General features: G+C 45.3%; 3 protein-coding genes across 4 annotated transcripts in view; 2 read left to right on the top strand and 1 right to left on the bottom strand.

The window, feature by feature from the left end:
- LOC111863323 (cytochrome P450 4C1) overlaps positions 1-18197 on the bottom strand; it is a 222376-nt gene that overhangs the window by 112334 nt on the left and 91845 nt on the right. The gene's annotated exons all lie outside the window — the stretch shown is intronic.
- Positions 15841-18197, top strand: part of LOC111863366 (endocuticle structural glycoprotein SgAbd-1) — a 36294-nt gene continuing 33937 nt past the window's right edge. The window contains exon 1 of the mRNA XM_023849635.2: positions 15841-16013. The gene's annotated coding sequence lies outside the window, so the exon portion shown is untranslated. The remainder of the gene's footprint in view (positions 16014-18197) is intronic.
- Positions 16194-17826, top strand: LOC111863337. The gene is made up of 2 exons (XM_033751117.1): positions 16194-17533; positions 17618-17826. The coding sequence occupies exons 1-2, from the start codon at positions 16647-16649 to the stop codon at positions 17700-17702; spliced, it is 972 nt and encodes a 323-aa protein (XP_033607008.1). The 5' UTR covers positions 16194-16646; the 3' UTR covers positions 17703-17826.

The raw sequence follows: 18197 nt of genomic DNA, 5'->3' as shown, positions 1-18197 counted from the left end.
TTTATTTTCCGTATAGACGCATTAATTTTTTCTTTCATTCTCTTTATGCTCTTCTCCCACCCCACCCCCTCCTCTCTCACGCATGTACAAGCATGAACCTGTATGCTTCGTCCTGCGTGAAGGTAAAGGTCTCCCTGGGCTTAATGAAGCACCTCAACATAAAACCAAGCAATTTAGCTAGGCGATAATGCTTCTAACTTCTTTTCTAGAAGTTTCAGTTTGAATCGCGGCTTAGGTTTCGACAGGATGTAAGGATATTCTTAGTCTTCCTCAGTCTGTCCAGACAAACGTCGAGATAGTATCTCGGATAGACCACGACCGCTTCCTTCCAGATCCTTTCCAATTCATCACTCATTAGTAACCTTATTATCTACTAACAAAGTCATGAAATAAGCCATAATTAAATAAAACAAACATGAAGTATTACCGGGAGAGGCGTAGAGGTATAAATCCATGCATTCTTACCTACCACTCGGCGCTACAGCCCTGGGTGAGCCTTGGTCTCCTCTACAACCAGTCTCCACAAGCAATGCGTGCTGCCATGGGAATGGACCCACGCATGATGACCCGAGGCTGGCTGTTAGATTTCTGAACAAAATTCTTTTTATAGGCTGAGGTTGTTAGCCTCATGCCCAGCCCCAAACCTGAAGGACCAGTGTGTCTCTCTTAGTCTGGGCTCCACCCTTTGATCTTCCCGGCATGGGTGATCCTACCGGTAGTTAAACTACCGCCGGCATACCTCTGCAGATCACAGAGACACCTTTGGGGTCCCATGCGTTCTTACCCAGTATTTTGACTGGGCAATATCGGAACTTTAGTTGGGACCTGTAAGGCCCCACTGAGTGAGACTGCCCACTTCTCCAGTATTTTGAAACCAAACACCAGGTGGTTATGCTATGGTCGATATGCACAGACTGATGTGTGGTGCTATTGCGTTTTAAAAACGGGAGACAATACAACTCTTACAGACATCTGAACAATGTACTGTTTATATTTTATAACAAAAATTAATTTCGTTTTATCCAAACATAGTTTGTGCGTAGAAAGGAAATGAAATAACAATAAAAAATATACAGGATCAGAGAAACAAAGACTTTTAGCTATTCTGAAACTGAATGACGTTTCCCTGCATTTCATATGACGACTGTTTTGTTCAAAGCGTGGTCCAGCCTCGCAGGTACGAGTAAATTAATCTTCAGGCTGGATTTCTCTTTTATATTTACAAAATCTTTTTGACTACTAACATATTTTAAGAGGTAAGAAATAGGTTTCCTCAATCTGCGAAGTATATTTCAGAATAGAGAGGATTATGGTGGCAACACTGAATGCCCATTGCTGTAATTCGCATATAAAATTTACGTTGCTTCGTTACATCTAGGTTGCAAGCTGCTACTGCTTGCTTCTCGTGAAGCCCGCCAGACTGTAATCCATTGGCTGTCAAGGTCGCTAAAATTGTTTTAAAAAATATACGATTCGCCATTAATCCGGACAATAAGCGGCCTCCGTAGTCTAGAGGTAACGTTCCCACTTCATGACTCGTAGTACGCGGGTTCAAATACCCGGCGGAGGTCGTCGAAATTTTAAGGGCGGAAAAAATCAGGGAACAAGTCCTCCGGGAGGGACTTTAAGCCGTGGGTCCCGTGTCGTAGCTTTACGGCACGTAAAAGAACCTCATATCTCCAAAGGAGGTCACTGAGCCAAATTACGGACGTTTCCCGCCCAACAGCAGTCTCTAATACCTCTGGTAGATGGGGGAAACATTATAGATACCTCTCAGCTAGTAGAGACGGTCTCGCTGGCTGGGCGGGACTGATGGTAAGCACCAGTACCGGTAGGATATAGAGACTGGTAGAAATCATAGAGGGACGCACAATGGACCAATACAGGTCTCAGTGCATGGGGAAACCCACCCTCTCCAATAACTAACTAACTAACTAATCCGGACAATAAAAATTCGTCGCCCCTGTCTCAAGCTTCTCTCCTGACTTTCAATCCGCATTTTTCGGAAGGACAAATGTGCGGAGCCTGGGAACTTTCTAACAAAATGATGCTCTTTTCTTCCTCCCGCAATAAACTGTCTCTCACTTCTCCCATGACTTTCCTCTACACCTCATCTTCTGCTACCCTTTCTTACCTCTGTCTGTCTTCAAGCTTCAAAGCATTAACATAATCGTCGATAGTACACCTATATGATAACAAGAAGTTCTGGGAAGAACTACTCGCCTATCTTCCTTGATATGACACGGACAGCACAAAAAAGACGCGTCAAAAAATCTCAGTTGCCGCGGTAAAGTTTTTGCGGAGTCGTTGCCTATCTACGAGGATACATGTGCAGACACACAGACTCATGGGAGGGATTTATGGAGTATGCCGTTGAGATGGGATCAGTTGCCGTGATACGAGTATACGTACAGAGTTTCGTGAAGGTTGGTTCAGCCATTCAAAATTTTACAGCGGAGGATACACAGACACACAGACAGCAAAGATCGCATAAGCCTATTTTCATTTTTTCAAAATAAGCAAAGCACGCTAAAACAGGAATGCTGTCACGTACCTATTGATATATAAACGCTTTATCTTGTACGTCTGTCAAGTATGCATTTCCTCCGATGAGATAAAAGAAACTTTTACAAGATCGACGTTATCATTGTCGTTATCAGCGCTGACATGTCAACGAAATGTCGAGCGTTGACACGTTTCATGAGCGTGAGTTATGTGGTAGATCACGAACGAGAGAGAAGTCTTTTGCTTTAGTAAATACGGGAGAAAGCAGGGGAACTTAACAGTAGGAAAAGGCCGCGACATAGCTCAAGCGGTTAGTCGCTGGCTTCCCACCGCGGCGGCCCGGGTTCGATCCCGGGTCTGGTCAAGTGGGATTTGTGGTGGACAAAGTGGCGCTGGGGCAGGTTTTCTCCGAGCACTTCGGTTGCCCCTGCCAATCTTCATCCTACGTACAAATTGCTCCACAATCACCCTCACCTATCATCTGGGGCTGGTACAATAGGCCAGAAGTGGCTGCAGTGCAGGGGACTTAGTCCCAACCCACTAGCAATAAAAAAATAACAGTAGGAAATGATGAGTTTTCCTGCTGAATTCTCAACGGGTGTTACACATTAAAAATAACAGAATAAACATCGTCAATTGCGTGGAAACGTAAGAGGAATTGGAATATAAGGGCGGACCGATAAGATAAACTGACAGATGGATTCACAAACCTGACTCAAAATCTGATAAACACAATTAGCTACGATATTAATCTACTGTGGTAAGAAAAATGTATTCGCTGTACGACGCTCATACTGTGCCACGTCAATGCGTTGCCAGGCAACGGCTCGCTGGACACTCCGCGATACGAGCACCCAACAGTAGAACGGATGTTTGTGGATCCTTCCTGGGCAGGAGTCGGTATTTTGCATAGCCACCACCGTGAGAAACTTCAAGTTCCACATTTATAAACTATAATATTCTCTGTATAACCTCCACAAAATAAACTCCGTGGCCTGTAGTCGGCAAGCGAACTATACCGACCGAGTGACGCCGCTTGTCGGTGAAGTTAGTGCAAATTTTGGCGGATAGAGGGTATCGCCTGATCAGCGCAACGAATCTCCACGGTCGTTAATTCGGTTTTCTAGACCGGCGCTGCTACTTCCTTGAAATAGCTCCTCAGTTATCCTCACGAGGCTGAGTTGACCCCGTTCCAGACCCACTGCTTCTCACAAAAATCTGGTAGCACCGGCAATCGAACCCGGGACCTCTGGATCTGTAGCCAGGAACGCTGACCCCTAGACCACAGAGTTAATCGACAGAAAATCAAAATTTCGTAGTCTTTGTCCACAGTGGCTCACAAAACTTACTACCTTATTATGAGTCAGAACATTGCTTCACTAACACCCAGGCTAATGTGCACTGCTCATGTCCTGAGTAACTTCTGTGTTCGAAGGCCGCGATCTTGGTATTTCCCCCAACTCTCTCTCTCTGTACTTTAAAGCGAGCACGGTGGCTCAAGCGGTAACGCTTCTGATATTTATTCAGGATATTGCCAGCTCGAATCCCGACCACCCTGACAGGATTCTCGTGGTTTCCCTCAGTTCCTCCAGACGAATTCACCTTACATCACTACGGTTCCTTCCCTGACATTTCCAAGTCACTGCTTATTATAGACAGTGTCACGTAACTTCGAACAAGGCCCCGCATTCCTAGTCAAATCCCGCGCATAGCTTGTGGTGGGAGGAGTTTCTTAACACTTACAAACAACTGGCAGCCTGTCACTTCTCATACCCTCGAACCCAGACCCCTTGCCTGAAATTTTTCTTCTGCGCATTCAAGGTTACTCTTGGCCTTGTTCGAAGTTACGTGACACTTGCTATAATCAGATTCCATTCGTCGCTAAATTGCGAACTAGTGGCAACGGACAGAGAAAGTACAGAAATGTGAGGGCCAATATTCTTACGTCTCCATTCTAATTTGAGGATGAGGAGAGAAAATTCAATCAGGGACTTTTCGTCATCCCTTGCCATCCTCCGCGGTATCAAAATTCAAAATGAATTACAATTTTACTTACCCTAGTTGGGGGGACCGTAAATCAAAGATTGGGGCGTGTAGGTCAGAAAAGGTGGGTGTGTAAGCATCCCTCTTTTTAAACCAACTTCCCCCTTCTTGTCCCCTCCCCAGACATTCATGAAATAAATAAAAAAAAAAGCTCTCGCCAAGCTTTTACAAATCCCAGACACTTCCAACAATTGTCATGGCCCCTGAACCCCTTGTCCCTTCAACCTGTCCCCTTTCCCCCACCCCTTCTTATGGATAACAGCATCAGAACGACTTCCAGATCGCTGGGCGGCTCGAGTAATTCGCTCCTAGCGTCCACAGAATATAAAATATCCTGATATTCTCCAAATAATGCTAAAGGGGCCTAACATGCGTCTTGCTGTCCCCAACACAGAACATGTACCCCTTTCGACAAACTGCAAACAAAATCCAAAAACCAAAAAGGAAAGGATGCCCTTGTGAACTGTAAACGTAAAATTGTCCCTGTGTTCAACTAATTAAGCACTACGCCATGAAGGCGTATGGGGGAGTGGATGTATAGATCCACATACTCTTGACCTCGGAAGTAGTTAGAGATGGGTGGTCAGCTTCACGCTCCACCTTCTTTACCCCTTGATAGGACACTGAGTTGGCCCCTGAACCAGTCTGGTCGACGTGGAGAAGAAACAAATCTTGCCCCTACCGGGACTCGAACTCCGAGCCTTCGGCCGTCCAGCCCGTAGCCAGTCGCTATGACAACTGAGCTGACCCATATAAACACTGCGATATGAAGACTTATGGCGGAGTGGAGCTATAGCTCCATGCATTCTTAACCTTGGGTTATAGACGGAAGTACAGTGGCACACCAATGTGCATCGTGGCGTGGAGGTGATAACACACCCGCATCCGGAGACTGTGGTTAAGAATGCGTAGAGCTATACCTCCACTCCCCAATACGTCTCTATGGGACTGGGCCTGACTAAGGGCAACGATAATTTTATTGTTCCATGCTTTAATGCCTCTTATTATTTCCCACCCTTGCTTGTCTGACAGTTTTCTTTTTCCACATATTTCGTTCTATTCACTCCATCATGCATTAGTTCAAACTTTGTTTCTCTTTCTGTGTTTTGTGTTTCCTTCCCTCACCCTATCTCTTACATTAATAGTTTTATTACATTTCGCCTTTCCATTTCGTCAATAAAAGGAAAGAGGCCACTAGGATGACCTAGACGTAGGTGGGAGAAAAATATTAAAATGAATCTTTGGAAAATTTTATGGGGTGGTATGGATTGGATTAATTTGGCTCAGGGACCAGTAGCGGGCTCTTGTGAACACGGTAATCAAAATTGCATTTCCATCAAATGCTGGGAAGTTCTTGAGTAGCTGCACAACTGGCAGCTTCTCAAGAAGGAAATAAATACTGAAATACGAAGATTCCGATGTCGTAGCGACTTTTAACAAAATTTCTTCCAGTAGAAACTACACTCTTTTCTAAACCACTTAACCTGCGTTACGTCCATCTGCCCCTAAGTCATCAAGGCAGAACGCAAAGCTCTCTGTGTACGCAGAACACACACACAGAGGCTGAAACTGGGGGTTAGACATAGGGGGACGTCCATGAATACCCAATTCCTCAACATTTTAATTATTCAATGGGACATTAAAGGTAGTTGTGCATCGCAGGTTGGCTACTGGTCTCCATGTCTGCTTATCCCATAAAGCCTTATTAATATTTCAGTTGCATGAAGACCAGGGCTGTGTTCGCGGGAACCTATTCTCTCCCACCTTTAACTTCTCTCTCCTTCCTCCCCCCACTGTCAGATGGACATTTGCCTTCTTTCCTTCCTCCTCGTACACATCTCCAGTTCCCACAACACTTTTCAAACTGACTTCAGACATTTATCTTACGCGGAAAGAAAGAAAAGCAAACCCAGTGGAATTACTATCCCGTGTCTAAAACATCTTTGAGGTTACGTCAACAGACAGTGACGTATCTCGTTACGTCATCATAAAATCGCTATGCTTTGCCTAAAAAATATTGTCACGTGTATGAGTGTGATTATAGATGGGTTTTGGATCGCTAATCATACTTACTGCACACTTGCCCAACTCGTTACTACATTTCACAAATCACTATCATACACAGAATAGGATTTTCAGTCTCTTACAGTCTCCACCAGCCGTTGCTTGGTAGCGGCTTCCAAAGTCGGACCTTCTCCTTCCTTTGAGTTTCCGATTGGTTTCCGTTCCTCAATTACCGGTTTCTAACAGCAACTGCTCGCAACATCTGAGCACCAGAAGTTCTCTAACTAATTCATTAACTCACTAACCGACTGACTCTCTCAAGTCAGAGTCAGAGTTAATTTACGACTGGCGGTTTACAGCCAATCACTTCGTCTTGTGCGCCAAGCCCCTTGAGAATCACAACCACAGATTTCTTATCTTTGCAGCCGAACCCACGCGGTCATAGCCCTCATATGACATGCCCTCTGACGAGAGGATGGGTTCGTCTCCTACTTATGCGCTTCGCCTTTGTCAAGTGTACGTATAGCACGTCTACAACCGGTCTAAATGGTTAAGGGGAATGCCTTTTCTTCCTGGGAAGCCGCCAGTCCGATGAAAGTGATAGTTTGCAATGAAGAACGTCTCATGAGGTTTGAGCTGTCTCTCTGAGAGCAGAGCCACGTCTATATGTAAGTCTTGCAGCTGTTTACTGAGCCCATAGCTCTGCCTCCAAATGCCATCTGCATTAAATGCTATGATTTTGAGCGGCCTACGAGATCTAGCAGCCATTTTGTTTCATTAAGTTAAGTAGTATTTTTGTAACGATCATTATTTTGTCCTTTTCTGTCATATATCCAACTTTGTTAGAGTCACAGTCAAAATTATTTTATGACTGATATTTTATAGCCAATGAGTTCGTCTTGGCAGCAAGTCCCTTGAGGATCACAGCCAGAGATTTTGTTTTTGCAACTGAACACTTGCAGTAATAATCCTTATGTAACAACTTCTTTGCCATCTCGGCAACGGCAGCGTAAAAAACACCGTTACACTGTTGCATTGCAATTGTTGTCGTGGAAACATTCTTGTTTACGGAGCCGTTACTTAGCAATGACTGTTGTATAACGGCTTATTTCGCGGTCGTTGCCTAGCAAAGGTTCTACATGTAACATATTCAATTACGTCATACCTTAATTAGGTAATATGAAAAAAATAAATTAAATAGATTTTGGTAACTTTCAAACGATGACGTAACGACATGCATCACTGATGACGTAACCTCAAATACATTTTTGACAGATAATATATATTTGGTTCTAACTGTGACAAACGAATTCCTAGGATTTATACTGGATATCCGATATTATTCGATAAATTGTTGTCGGTCTCAGATGGATAAGCTGTACCGAGGTCAGTAACTTTCAGCAACACTTAAGAATCTCTGTACTTAAATGCAAGAGTAATTACGCAACAAATATAACCTTACTAACGAAACGAGAATACAAACTATTTAAAATAAGTATGAAAGAAAAAGGAAAAAAAAAAAGGTAAAGTTGTCTCTGTAACAGGCCGTGAAGGCCCACAGGGTTGTGAGACGTCGAGGCTCCCACATTTTCTCTAGATAACCCGCTCACAGATGGCAGTGAGGTTGTCAGCCTTACGCACCGGCCGCTCTTTACCCCCCAGGAAGATTCCTGGTACTCATTTCTGTTAGAGGCTGAGTCGACCCCAGGGCCATAGTGAGGCTGGAAGGATTAGGTCAATTGAAAAAATCCACCTCATCAGGACTCGAACCCGCGACCTTCAGGCTTGTAGCATAGTGCCTCAAACAGCTACGTTACCGCGTGCCCCTAATTATGAACGCAGCCTACGATAATTCGGCTGTCATAACGAAGCAACGGAGTGCCTTAATATGTAAACCTTATTTCAGCAAGAGCAAACTTCAGTAGATATCTCTAATATGGGCCGATAATGCAGTTTACGAATTATCTTGCAGAAATTTCGTGGTAAATCCTGAGAAAAAAATTGTAACAACGTAAAAGTACATAGATCAAAAATGTCTCTTTCCAACCGGCCCAACTGACAGAGATTCTCTCCCATTTAAAACTGATGATGGAAGCAAATTCAGCTTCCGAAACACCGTGCATTCTACATACACCTAAGACGATGGGCAATGTCTAACATCATTTCATAAACAGGCCAATGTCACAAAACCTTTATAAGATCTAAATTTCTGAAGCCGAGAAACGTCTACATTTAATGGCAACGCGTCATATTGTGAAGCCTTCCCTTGTCTGCAAAGTTGGTTTATTACTTGGGCGCTTCTCTGCCGTAATTTGGGGCTCTGGATCTTGGGGGAGGGTGGAGTAATATGGACTACACGATCCAAGCGACCTGTGTTGATATGAGGGGAAGGGGGGGTACGGATTCCCCATGGTTTCTCGCCTTCAAAATTAGCAACATTGAAGCAGCAGTTAGGCCTCTTTCTGCCAACCTCCAAACTACGCCCCTTTCGTGCGCATAAATTCCTATACTCACAAAGCAAACTTTCAGGGGTGTAAAAAGGAAAATATAACAAACACTTCACAGGCATGTAAACAATTTTACACTGTTACTGTCATATGTTACACGATCACAGAACAATTTGTCTCAAGATGTAACGCTTCTGTATTGTATTAGGTGGGTGTACGGCAACCAGCTGCTTCACGTCGCTTCGCTAAACTGAACTGACAACTGCTTCGTTGTCAGAGTCGAAGTCAAAGTTACTTTACGACTGGCGGTTTAGCGCCAATCAGTTCGTCTTGGAGACAAGCCCCTTGAGACTCACGACCTGATTTTTTTTTTGCAACTGAACCCTTGCGGTCATAGTCCCTACATAGAGGCGCGTCCACATTACTCGTGCTCGTGTGACTCGCTATGCGGACGATATGACAAGTCACGAGACAAGCAAATTTTAATTTAAAAACTATAGCCAGTAAACTAAAATACGACTACAGCCTATACACACTACGAGTAAATATACGGATCCTCACGCGCCGAAGCCTGGCGAGCAACTGAAGTAGTGTGGACGAAGATTTACGAGCACAAGTAAAAGCCAGACGAGTCTCCCGACGAGCACAAGCCTGACCAGCACGAGCAGGAGTAATGTGGACGCGCCTTAACAGTCTCTCTGACGAGAGGATGGTTTTGTCTCTTATGAATATGCTTCGCCTTTGTCAAGTGTACGTAACGCACTTATAGCGTGTTACTGACAACTCTTCCTTTTGCACTACACACATATCCTTAGTCAGTCCAGGCTTTGCATGCCTATGTTACGTATCTTATGTTACAACGGCAGCTTAGTTACTTGAATGGTAGGCCGTGACATAGATCAAGCGGTTAGTCGCTGGCTTCCCAACTCGGCGGTCCGGGTTTGATCCCGGGTTTGGTCAAGAGGGATTTGTGGTGGACAAAGTGGCGCTGGGGCAGGTTTTCTCCGAGTACTTCGGTTTCCCCTGCCAATCTTCATTCCACCAATTGCTCCACAATCACCCTCACCTATCATCTGGGGCTGGTACAATAGGCCAGAAGTGGCCGCAGTGCAAGGGACTTAGTCCCACCCCACTAGCAATACTACCACCGCCCAGTTACGTCACAATATGATCCTGGGCTAGGATCCATTTAGGCCGATATAGCCCATGAAGACTCGCCGGCTTGAGCCACATTTTGACTATCCCTCTGCACGCTGATATCAGAATTAGAGGCACATGCAACGTAATGGAGACGTCGTGAGGTAACGAGAAGATATGACACTCTTGACAGAAAGCGACGTCAGTGTAGCGTCGCGGCGCATTACGGAGCAACCCAGCTGTGTTGACTTGTAAACGGGCTCGGAATTATAGTGAAAAACAAAGGAGACACGCAATTAGTCAGGCATATGGGAAGACGCACTGTTTGGCAGGCTGTGGGATTCGTTTTACAGGACTATTAAATTGAAATTTGGAACTCTGTGTATCCAGGAACAGGGTTTAGAAACGTCACAAAAGTTTCCCTGTTATTTAGGAACGACGGCAACAAAATTATATTCACGATGAACTTGGGCGCAAATAAAATTCGGGGAATTACTGTCGCCGTTCATTTTTGTCTTCCACTCTTGTTATTTGCCCGTCTTCGCCCGCTCAAACACTGGATTCGTAGGTTCGAACTCCATTTGAGGCATGGATATCTATGTGCTTTTATTATGTGTTTGTGTTGTCATGTGTGTGCAGGTAACGCGGCCTTGCGACGGGCTGATCCCCCGTCCAAGGAGTCCTACAGACTGCGTAAAAGATCAAGAAACTGAAAAAGTGTCTAAGGCCCAACAACGGATGGAGGGCCCCGCCATAGCTCAAGCGGTTAGTCGCTGGCTTCACACCGCGGCGGTCCGGGTTCGATCCCGGATCTGGTCAAGTGGGATTTATGGTGGAAAAAGTGGCGCTGTGGCGGGTTTGCTCGGAGTACTTCGGTTTCCCCTGCCAATCTTCATTCCACCAAATTCATCATCATCATAATCGCCCGGGGCAGGCTACAATAGGCCAATCAGTGGCCGCCGTGCCGAGTGGACCCAGCTGGACTCCAACCCCCGCTAAGAGAATGGATGGATGGATGGATGGATAAATGTTATTTACTTTTTATGGGTTACTTCAAAAATGCAGTGATCAGCTGGTTGCATAACAGATGAATGTTACACTGGAAATGAAATGATAATACTGTGACGTGATGCCTGGAGTGACCAAGGAAGAACAACAGAAAGCCTCTCTCGGGATATTCCTTGCCGTGGCCGAGAGTCGACCACAGCACGTCAAGGTGTTCTACATGAAGACGGAGACCTTAAGAAGGCTCGAACAAGAGGGAAGGATCTGAGACGATTCAGCACAAGATGGAAACGGCACCTATCAATGGGCCCTAACATTATTACTACCGACTTCATGACAGCCAGCAGAACCCTGAGATCTCATTATATTCTGATGGGTAGCGGGGGGAGGTGCGGAGACTGTGGGGGCTATGTGAAGCATCTCAATGGGAGGTAGGGATCCTCGCAATCAGAGACAAGCACCGCGCTGACGTCACGCAATAATATCAATGAAATGTTATTCTAAGCATGACAGCAGTGGCATGGTTCATGTTTTATCTGAGATAATGCTCACTAATGCCTCTCCCACACCCGAAATCGTACTTACATGCAAGACGGGCTTAAAGCAGGCGCATGAATTTAGGATCTCTCTCGTCTCGCTCTGTGGGTCTGTCTCTACGAATGAAACAACTCGAAGGCAACTGGATGGCTTCTGAAGAAATTTTATATTTGAGGGATTTTGTTTTCTAAATTTTCTTCATACGAGCCACTTTTGGTCAAAATCGGACAAAAATACCGGACACTTTGCGTGAAAATCGACGCACGTTTCGGCGAACCTCCCGAAGGTTAACTCGCTAAATATTTACCGGGACAAAAAATAGTTACTCACAGAAGAGGAAGACCTCGCCTTTTATATACGGATATTACAAAATATCGAAACTTATGACATTTTCTCAAAAATGTATAAAATATAGAAAATTATACGAAATTTCCACAAAAATCTATAAAAGATAAAAAATTATACGAAATTAAAAAACAAACAACATTTTCACAAAAATGTATAAAATATCGAAAATTATATGGAATTTTCATAAAAATGTATAAAATATCGACAATTATATGAAATTTTCACTAAAATGTACAAAATATCGAAAATTATACGAAATTTTCACAAAAATGTACACACGTATATGTTTGTATAAACGAAAATTATTATTCATAACTGTGACGATGAAAATGTGAAGTTAAATTTGTCCCTGTGCTTAACTTATCAAGCACTACGTCATGGAGGCGTATAGGGGTCGTCGATGTATGATCTACGTATTCTTTACCTCGGTACTATGACGGAAATTAGTGGTCAGCCTCGTGCCCCGACCGCTTTAACCCCGGAGACAGTGCCTCCGGTACCAATTAGATAGGAGGCTAGGTGGGTTACAGGGTCGCTGTGGACACTGTGCAGTAGAGAACAATCCCATGCCCTTGCCGGGAATCGAACCCCGGCTTTACAGCCTGTAGGCCGTCGTTATACCGACTGAAAACATTTTTTATCTATTTATTCTTGGTTCGTTAAAGTCACTTCCTAACATAACATGATTTCCTATCAGTTTTAGTAGCAGTAACCACCTGAAAAGGATCTGGAAGGAGACTATACTGGCCTAATTCAGGGAACTATTCTAACATTTGCCTCGCGCCGAGCGAGAACACGTAGAGGTAAAGGTCTAGACTTGTAATCGGGATATTTTCGGTTCGAATCTTGGCCGTTACAATATCTTGACTGAGGTCAGGCCATGGCCGCTTCCTTAGAAAACCTATCCAGTTCATACGTCACCAGTCTTCCTACCTTTCGACGCTACAAAGTCTAAATAGAGACAGCGTCGCTAAATCAGTAACCTCATGGAGCTGAGCCCTTCTTGCGACGCCACCAGGCGCTCGGCTACTCAATAATTTCACGTCACTTTATCGAAATCACAAGACCCCTCCACTGGTCCCTATTCTGAGCCAGATGAGTCCAGTCCATACAACCCCATTCAATTTCTGTAAGAACTATTTTCAGCATATTTCCCTTATTTTGAAGAAAAAATAAAAAGAGGCTTATATCACCCTGCTGCCTGTGTGCTGCCCTATGTTTTCGTTTTCTGTGCAGTGCGTATGTCCTATCAAATGTAAATAGACTACTATTTCTTCCCAGAACCTTTTTAATATTATTCTCAAAGCCTACGTCTAAACCTTCCTACTGGTTTCTTTCCTTCTGGCTTTCCAACCAAAATCCTGCATGCATTTCGCTTCTGACTGGTGGAAATGAAGACAAGCGTAGATCTCAGGGCTGGTGTCTGAACCCGGGACGCAAGGATCAAGAAAGAGAACCGACGAGTCGTATATGAATACAAAAGCACAAATATTTGGATATTACCCACCGTTCTGTCCCTATCTAAAAACTGTCCTCTTTATTTTTCAAAACACAGCGTTTCGGAGACTGGATTCTGTCTCCGTCTACAGGTAAAACCTACAGAATTGTGTTTTACATAAACACGGGACGGTGGATACGTCCATAAACACAGTATCTGTAGCAATGTACCATCGTCACAGACTTTTAGATCTTATTTATAAAAGCACAAATTTGTTAGGTCATGTGACCCCAAGCCGTATCTTCTCACGACATAGGTCACTTCAGTGTGAAGGGCAAATCAGAGAAGTTGCAGGGACGTTGAGACCGCGGTTATTTATTGTTGAGTAACCCGACCACTAAACTAATCTCCTCCAATGTTTACCCTGCAGTTAGACAACCCGCTTCGTATTTTACTGTGTTTATTCAGGTTTCTGCAGTTTGGACAGCATTATGTCAGGGAACACGTGTGCTCGTAAGAGCGAGAGGGACAGAGCTGCTATAACATGGAACATGTTGGAAACTAAAGCCCGGAATAAAAATGCGGGCTGTAGGCGAGGGAGGGGGGTACAGCACCACCCTACAAAGTTTCAATTCTAATTCTGAGTTAGTATAGCTGTTGATTTATTTATGTATTAACTGTACTTTGTGTAACGCCTTCCACAGGTATCGCTGATATATCCGTAAAAAGGTGAAGTTGTCCCTGTGCTTAATTAATTAAGCACTATGTCATGAAGACGTATGGGGGAGTGGAGGTATAGCTTCACCATTCTTGACCCCGACGAAAGAGCCCCCGGTACCCATTGGATAGGAGGTTCGTTGGGCCCCAGGTCCGGTTTGGACGATTTTGAGAAGAAAAAAGTCTTTCCCTTGCCAGGAATCGAAACCCAGCTCTTCAGCCCGTGGCCCGTCGCTATAAATTCTTGACCCTACAGAGTTCGAGTCCAGGTAGAGTCAAGAATTTTCTGTTCACGCCGTCCAGATCGGCTCTGGGGCCCACCCAACCTTCTGTCAAACGGGTAACGAGGGCTCTTCTCCATGAGTAAAGTGGTAAGGGCGTGAAGCTGACCACTCACCTCCAACTAGTGCCGAGGTCAAGAAAATGTGGATCAATACATCCACTCCCCCATACGCCTTCATGATGTAGTGCTTAATTAGTTAAGTACAGGGAGAATTTTACCTTTTCCTCTATTTTACAACTTCGATATTTTTCCCTCAACAATTTAGGGGAAGTGGTGGTAAGATGAGTGCCCCCCCCCCGGCACAAGCCTCAGGAGGCTGAGGATAACCATACAATTCCTCACTCAGGACATCTTCATTCTAAGTCCTTTCCAGTTCATTGAGGACACGCGGTGGCGTATTGCTTGAGGCACTATGCTACAAGCCGGAAAGTCGCGGGTTCGATTCCCGATGAGATCACTGGTTTTCTTCAATTGACCTAATGGTCCTGGGGTCGACTCCGCCTCTAACAGAAATGAGTACCAGGTATCTTCCTGAGAGTAAGGGTCGGCCGGTGCGTAAGGCTAACGACCTCACCGCCATCTGTGAGCCGACTATCTAGAAAATGTGGGAGCCTCGACGTCTCACAACCTATGAGCCTCCACAGCCTGTTACAAGGATTGCTTTACGTTTTTCCCCCAAGTCATTATTCATCTATCGTACCGTTATAGTCTCAGTGTTCTCAGCGTCGTTAAAAGAGACGTCACGTGAAAATTCTCGGTATACCAGACTGCCGTCCTGACTTTCCATTTCTCTCAAACCACAGACTGGTGGAGCGTCCCCCGTCTCTCCAACGCCAAGAAACAGTAACGCTGTTATTCTCCCTTGTACCGGATCCGCAACACAGGAACGAGTCACGCGGAAACGTAAACAGTCGTCACAACAAGTCATTTCCTGCCAAGGTTTTGCAGCTACGAGATTTATTTTTACAGAAATTCATTTCCACCTCTAATCCTCTTAAAGAGAAAAAAAAAATCCCCTTCTCTTTTAGCACCGGCATCATAATAAAGTCGCGTCTTACAACTCGTGAACATTCAAGGTCCTGCGACATTTGTTTAATATGACAAGTGGAGCCATCTCGCTGTGGAAATTGAAAGCTGGTTGAGCCCATTTCATTAGTTATTAAGTATAATTTTTGTAAGATTGTGTGCTTAGGTTGAAATGTTAGACGGTTGGCCGGAAGGCAAGGAGACAGAACCGCGGCTGACTCTTCGCATTCCTTGGCAGTCGATCGAATTGTCTTTAGAAAAGACTGTTTAAGCATCAGTGGAGAGACCCGGTCAGGTTTCGCTTAGCGCGACAAGGCATGTCCGGCAAGATGCCGACCTCAGCGATTTCGCACGCGCAGCTTTCGCAACTTGGGAAAAAGTTGAATCTTGGAATTGGGAAAACAGGCCGTTTCAGGCACTCTGTTTCTAGCAGTTGCCAGAAACGAACGAGTAAAGCAAAGTGTGCCTGTGGAAAACCTTGGGATGGCGCCAGTGTTTTTCATGTGCATCATGTTTAGCGCGAGTGAGTACTTGCCCGTGGTCGGGTCACTGATGGCTTATTAGAACTTCTGGTTTCAATTATTTTGGTGGGTTAATGTGTTTTTAGAATTTTAGAGGTGTATAAGTGTTTTAATTTGATTATATATTCCATTTCTGTTGTTGTTTGGAGAACTCGAGTTTTTGTGACCCTCCTAGTGAAGCATGTTTTCCACAGCATAGGTTAAGTGATATCCACGGGCGTCCGATAGGGGGTGAGTACAGTCACTGCCCCCTATCAGGGCACAACAAATTGGTGGCAAGCGGCGCGATGTTGTTATTCTGCTCGAATTACCGGGCTTACGCACCGGAGATGGTTAAGAAATTTTAGGAAACGTGGATAACTTTTAACCACCCACAAGTTTAAGTGGCAGTGTTTTGATTTATGTGTTGCCGTAACTAGACATACGGATTTGTAGGGATCAAATATGTTTGCCGTGGCGCTGTGACTTATTTTAATTTTTATTAAAATTATTTTCAAGGGAAGATGCATATGTTTATAAATTTAAGCAGTGAGTGGTCGAACTTCATTGAGAATTGCTTTTGAAAGGAAATTGTGGGACACCTACGAACATAGTTTAGCTTACAGTAGGTACACGTTGGCCCTTTGGCGTGAAGCATGGCTCGTGTGGGGGAAATGGAGGTTCTCCAAGCACAGATGGAGGAACTACGGGTTCAGTTGGAAACCCTCAGAATTGGGGAGGCCCACAGAGGGCAGAGCAAGGACGTTTCACTTGTAGCCGGGATAAAGGAATGGACGGGGGAAAGTAAGGGGAGATCTGTATACGAGTTTTTAACGCAGATAGAGACATTGGCCAAGGTGAGTGGATGGACTAGCCACGATAAAGCTTTCATTGTTAAGGCCAAATTGCAAGGGTTGGCCCTGCAGTTCTTGAATGGAAGGGAAGAGCTAGGTCGAGATGGATGTTCCTACGAAGTTCTGAGGCAGGCACTGATTGAGAGGTTCAGTGACAAGCTCCCTGACCAGTATTACTATACTAGACTACAGGACGCGGTTCAGGGGAAGAACGAAAGCGCGGAGGAGTTCAGTGACCGTTGTAGGAAGATGTGTCAAAGAACCATCAGGAAGGTTAACGACGAAGGGACCCAGCGTATAATTAATGAGGAGGCGGAACGTAGATTGTTGGCAGCCTATGTTCACGGTCTTAGGGGCATAGTGGGGCAACAAGTACAATTTCAGATGCCCAGCACGATGGAGCAGGCGGTGAGGTTAGCGGTCACAGTAGAAAACGTGGAGAAACACAAACAGCTAACCGAAGGAGTCAAGAAGGTATTTACCGCTAGGAGCGACGTTGAATGTTTCCGTTGCGGGAAAAGAGGGCATTATGCTAGGGATTGCCGACAAGAAACCCCCTCCATGACGTCAGGTCGGAGGTCGTGGCGAGATCAGAGCTCTAGGCGGAGGGACCCACCCTCCCGCGACCTTCTGCTCACTCGAGGAGGTAGAGGAAGGGTCGGATCAGGCAGGCAAAGCTTTCGGGGACCAGCGCGGCCTTGGGGCCCACCTGAGGACACTCGCTCGTCAGGCATCCAGTGCTTCCATTGTAATGAGTTTGGGCATAGACGCAGAGACTGCCCAAAATTTTCTCGAGCTGCCCAGCACCCAAACGGTCAGGGTTCGACGTCCAGATCCCCAGCGTCGAACCAGCAATAGAGTGCACGACGGTAGGTCGGTCGCACGTAGGAATTACTGGCCCAGAGTTGTTGCTAGAAATAGAAATAGAAGGAAGTTTCCACCAGGTGTTAGTAGATTCAGGAGCCAGCCTGAGCGTGATGAAGCCGGGCATTAATACGTCAGATATTCGTGCTACACGGACAGCCGCAAGAGGGGTCACGGGAGCTAAATTGCAAATAGTAGGAGCGCAGTTGATAACATTTCGGGTGGGGAAAAAGATGTTTACCCACGAGTTTTTGATAGCCCCCTAGATACGGAATATAGTGGTGTTCTAGGGGCTGATGTCCTCAGACGGATGGGGGCGTGTATCGATTCACGAACCGACACGCTAGTCCTAGGACGGACGCACCATCAATTATCAGGACAGGAGGTCGGGCGGTGTGCGCCAGTCCACCGCCAATGCCGGACGACACAGAGGGTGTCACCAGCGGGCTTGGCCAGCCCAAGGTTGACGCCTTCGGGTGGACCGATTGA

The sequence above is a fragment of the Cryptotermes secundus genome, unplaced genomic scaffold (assembly GCF_002891405.2).
Source record: "Cryptotermes secundus unplaced genomic scaffold, Csec_1.0 scaffold1379, whole genome shotgun sequence".
Lineage (NCBI taxonomy): Eukaryota > Metazoa > Arthropoda > Insecta > Blattodea > Kalotermitidae > Cryptotermes > Cryptotermes secundus.
The sequence above is the reverse complement of the archived record's forward strand: the minus strand, read 5'-3'. Positions and strand labels throughout refer to the sequence as shown.

Bases quoted from the DNA above. Each gene is read 5' to 3' on its own strand.
- LOC111863337 (XM_033751117.1), top strand. From the start codon at position 16,647: ATGGCTCGTGTGGGGGAAATGGAGGTTCTCCAAGCACAGATGGAGGAA. The intron at 17,534-17,617 runs AGCGCGGCCTTG...GCATAGACGCAG, and splicing joins AGGCAAAGCTTTCGGGGACC to AGACTGCCCAAAATTTTCTC.